We start from the raw sequence: 5000 nt of genomic DNA on the forward strand, positions 1-5000 counted from the left end.
GTTGATAATCGTGAGAATTGTTGGATTTCTAATAATCAATAAATCTTTTGACAGATTAATCGAGCCATTCTAATTATCTATATTTCATTTCATTGTTAAACAGGATACGTTTCGGTCACGTTCTCAAAGTTTAACGTGATATCAACCTCGATTCCTATAGCTTGAAAACCGGATCTACACGTTTGTACGATGGGTTGCAATTATGAAGGGGGGCCAAGCACTCCCGACAAAATGGACTTTTTATCGTTGAAAGAGCAAATTCTATTTTGCAATTACGATTCGTGTGAATTTGTCGATCTGATACACGCAAAAAAAAAAAAAGAAAAAGAATCTTGCAATCTTGTTTCCTCGATCCTTGTATTATCCTCGAAAAGTAAAAGTTACTATCATGTTCTTGAACGTAATAATAATGATTTTTAATATATATATATATATATATATGTACGTCTATCTCATACCTTTCTACAAGTATTTTAAATAGGAGCAAGAAAAGGAAAAAGAAAAGGAAAAGAAGAAATAAAAGAAGAAAAGGATTCGATGTATAAAATAAAAAAAAAAAGAAAAAAAAAAGCAATCAACGATCAACGATCAAGGATGGATTATCATGGGATATTTGTTTTATTAATGATCTTCTCTTTATTTCGATTTAATTACATTAAAATAACCTAACGATAAAATGGATGAGAGACGTGGTGCTCCCACGTGACTCGAGAACACAACAATACTCGTGTCCTTTTCCTTTCTCTTTTCTTTTCTTTTCTCATAAAGAGCATTATACAGTGCGAATTAAACAATTTCATAATGAAATAATTATATTGTTTTGTCGAATCCATTTTTCCGCTTCGTCTAATTCATATTATTTACGAAGTTTGGCATAAATGGCAAGAATACGTATTAATATAATTCTAATCGTCCCAAGAAAGGATTATCGTTCACGGACAAACTATCTACTATCGGAACAAGGCTCCTCACTATACACATTTGATCTTGATGCTTGTTGCTTTCGCAAGAGTTCATAGAAAGCAAAAAAAGAAAGGAAAGAAAAAAAAAAGAAAAGAAAGAAAAAAGAGAAAAGAATAAACAGAAATCAACTTTACCGATTGACCTCGAGATACTTCCCCTTCTCTTTCTCTTTTCCTCTCTCTCCACTCTTTCTCTCTATTTAAGAGCAATCGATCAATCTTAATGAAACATGAACATAATAGTTCCGATAGTAAATTGTAAAGAGAATAATCACGAGCAAACAAAATTCACTCGTTCATCATTATCGTACCGTCCTCGAATCCATTCTTTTTTTTTTTTTTTTTTTTTTAGGACGCGGAGATCCCTAATCTCTAAGTGTGAATTAGGAGGGAGGAAGAAAAAAAAAAAAAAGAAAATAAAAGAAAATGCACTGTATGATTTCTGGCAGTCATAGAATCAATGATATTAGACTAGACGAGCTAGTAATAACCGAAGCTAATATCGTGCAATGGCGGCGCTACTCCTTGCGGTAGAGCGTAATCTCTAGCAAGCTGATCAAGGATACCGCCACTTTGACTGCGCGTTTGAGGTTGACCTCGTTCCTGAACTGGAGCCGGACCAAATTGAGCAGGACCTTGATTGTAAATCTGAGAAGTTGGTACTGGTTCGTCGTAGGATTGTTGTAGTAAAGGTGATTGACGAGGAATCGCTGGAGAGAAGATCGGTGCTTTTGGTAAAGCCGGCTGCGAGGGAGCCTGTTGTGCTGGTGCATAAACAGCTTGGGTATGCGTTTGAGGTGGTGGTTGGTATTGAGGTTGACGCGGAATGGCTGCTTGAGCCGGTTGAGGTCTGGCAGCTTGTTGATAGTCGTAATCCTGATAGTTTTGACCTTGGAGAGCCTCCTTGCTCGTTGTTTCATCTACCAAGGTCGGCGGAGCCACTGTAATACCTTCGCCAGCCGGTTGAAAACCGTACTGATTCGCTCCGTACTCCACAACTCGGACCTTTCCAGTGTCATCGACGAATCCATATTTCCCCTTTACTTCGCCACCTGGTAATTTCGTTTCGATCTTGAAAGAACCATCGGCTCCTTCAAAACCATACGTATAAGAACCATCCTCGTTGTGTCTATTGATTTGCTTCAAAATGGCCACCGGCGTTGGTTTCGGACTTGGCGGTGCTGCTGCTTGTTGTCGAGCCGGTGCTGCATCCGACGAATAACTTCTTGGCGTTGGGTGAGCTGGCCTAGGTGCCTGATAATCGGCATAATCGTCGATCTGTTGATATTGCTGCGCCGATACCGACAATATCAGACCAATCACCGTTGCTACCTAAAAATATTTATACGTATCCAATGTTTATTCTATTATTTAATATCTCATAAATTCATCAAACAATAAATTATTATCGGCCAGTTCATTTGACAAAATTTATTTAAACAACTATACAACGTTATTTCAACTAGATCCTTCGATAGGACATTAATCTTTAGATATTCGATGTTAACATTAATACGAATAAAAGTTTTACCTTAACGGTGTGAATTTTTTTTCACGTAACGTTATTATTAAAATTTTCTTGCAATCTCAAATACGAATGAAATGTTCAACATATATGTATATGTATTTGCACATACATTCTATAAATAGTGTACACGTTAATAAACTAGTCGGATAACGGCATAGCAGCGTACTTCCTGTAAGTTCCGCCCGAGCGAACGCACAAGTACGATATATTATTCTAAACTAGTCTTTCACACTCGAAGCACTTTCGCCGTTATATTACGTATGATAATCCTTACATATTCAATTTCTACAAATATCTGTGTTAAACGTTCGAAATTATGTAATTCTCTAACGCGGAAAAAGTTGATCCAGTTAATTCGTTCGTTCGTTCGTTCGTTCGTTCCTTCTTACAAATCATATTTTTCTTTGCGTAACGATACGGAAGAAAGTTAGGAAAAGAACATTTCAACGAGAAAACTAACACTTTTCAAGGGCTCCGAAAATAATCAACGTAATAATATAATCTTCCTATCAATGTTTCACGTTGACAATCGATGTCCCATTCTCCATAAATAAAAAATAAATTTATCGATAGCGAACAGTCATTTTCACGATTAATTTTAGGATCAATTTTTACGAAGATCGAACGTGTACGCAATGATCAAGAATTAACTCGACGAAATCCCATTGTTCACTGACTCGATATATATGATTTATGAAGAAAGAAAGAATGAAAGAAAATGAAGGAAAAGAAAAAAAAATTAATAAAAAAAAAAAAAAAAAAAGAAAAGAAAAAAAAAGAAAAAAGATCAATAATAAAAGATCAACTTATTTAATCACTCCGTAGTCATTGGCTTTATTATATTTACACACACCGATCACTTTTATCGTCACAATATGCGAAAGTTCACAAAAGGTTTCACACGCGAAGCTTTTGTCTTTTTCGTTTCTCTCTCTCTCTCTCTCTCTCTCTCTCTCTCTCTCTATCGAGGTCTTTGATCACAGAAAAAACAGAAAAAAAAAAGAAATAATAAAAAAGGAAAGAGAAGAAGGAAAGAAAGAAAAAAAAAAGGAAAGAGAAAAAAAAAATTAAAGGATGCTGCACCAACGTGTGATACGTACCGTCACGTAGGTGTACATTGTGTCCTGTTCGTACGATTGTGTTAGTGTATGTGAATGTAAGTAGGCAGCGAGGCTAGAGTACCGGCTGTTGCTCGAACTGAGGCCCTCATATACCTTACTGGGCCCCCCCGTTCCTGCCCTCTCCTCCGTACCCTCATACTCTTGTTCCCTGCTCCGGGGGACTTTCACTATCTATTCGAGTTCTGTACGCTCGCCTTGTCCTCTTACAAACAGCACCTTATATCCCCTAAATCTATGGACGCCTTTCCCCACCTCCCCCCCCCAATCCCCCGTCCCCCCGCCCAATTGTAAAACATGCCCCTCTTTTTGGACTGTTCGTTTGAAAAAAAATCGTTCGACGAATGATATAATTCACGAGGTTTTTTATTCTGGACGTAGGGAAAGAAAAGGAAAAAAGAAAAAGTAAAAAAGTAGAAAAAATAAGAGAGAAATAATTTTTTTTTAGAAAGAAAAGAAACAATTGAAAACACGATGGATTTTTCTCTTTCGTCTTCTTTTCTACTTCTTCTTTCTTTTTTTTTTCCTTTTTTCTTTTTTTTTACTTTTCGACAAAGACTAATTCCACAACGTGCAAACCTGATAAAACAGATATAATCGTTTTTTTTTTTTTTTTTTTTATAAACTTTGCAGATATTTTCTGAAGAAAGATATTTTTTCTATTTTCTTGGTTTTTTCTTTTTTTTCCTCCTCCTTTTCTCTTTCTTTTTTCTTCCTTTAATTTTCAAAAAAAGAAAAAAAAAAAAAAGAAAGAAAAAAAAAGAAAAAAAGAAGATCTACGATATAAATCAAAAAATTCAAAAACTTTTCTATAAGAGCAAATACATTGTGTTATTTATAAATCATCGTGAAAAAAAAATATCTATATATATATATGTAAATATAAAGATATTGAAGTAAAAAAAGACTTTAAAGCGTCTTCCCAATTAATTACTATATTAATTTGGATGTAAATTTGAACGTTTCAAAGCCATGATAGAGAGAGATAGAGAAAGAAAAAGATAGAGATAGAGAGAGAGAGAGAGAGAGAGAGAGAAAGAGAGAGGGAGAGAGAGAGAGAGAGAGAGAGAGAGAGATATAAACAGACAAGAAGAACGCGGACAAAAAGCAGTTTGGCAGGCGTCGAGCTTCTGTGAGAGAATATTATGTAAAAGCTGGAATATTGGGGTCAGTAAAGAGAAATTACAGGTGTACTTTTCGTTTCGTTTCGTTTCGTTGCTCCGATCGAAAAATCCTTTCATCCACCCCTTCCCCCACCTCTCTGTCTCTCTCTCTCTCTCTCTCTCTCTATCTATCTATCTCTCTCTCTCTCAAGAGTTTAAATCGCGAAAATATAGATCGTTCGATCGATCAACATGGTATTTAAAATGCTATGCGGCAGGCCCGTTAGAC

General features: G+C 35.8%; 1 protein-coding gene across 1 annotated transcript; it reads right to left on the reverse strand.

The window, feature by feature from the left end:
* Window positions 1-616: 616 nt before the first annotated feature.
* LOC124426534 lies at window positions 617-3743 on the reverse strand. Its single transcript, XM_046968303.1, has 2 exons — window positions 3591-3743; window positions 617-2294 (listed from the first exon to the last, which is right to left on the reverse strand). The coding sequence occupies exons 1-2, from the start codon at window positions 3606-3608 to the stop codon at window positions 1443-1445; spliced, it is 870 nt and encodes a 289-aa protein (XP_046824259.1). The 5' UTR covers window positions 3609-3743; the 3' UTR covers window positions 617-1442.
* Window positions 3744-5000: the final 1257 nt, after the last annotated feature.

The sequence above is a fragment of the Vespa crabro genome, chromosome 9 (genome assembly GCF_910589235.1).
Source record: "Vespa crabro chromosome 9, iyVesCrab1.2, whole genome shotgun sequence".
NCBI lineage: Eukaryota > Metazoa > Arthropoda > Insecta > Hymenoptera > Vespidae > Vespa > Vespa crabro.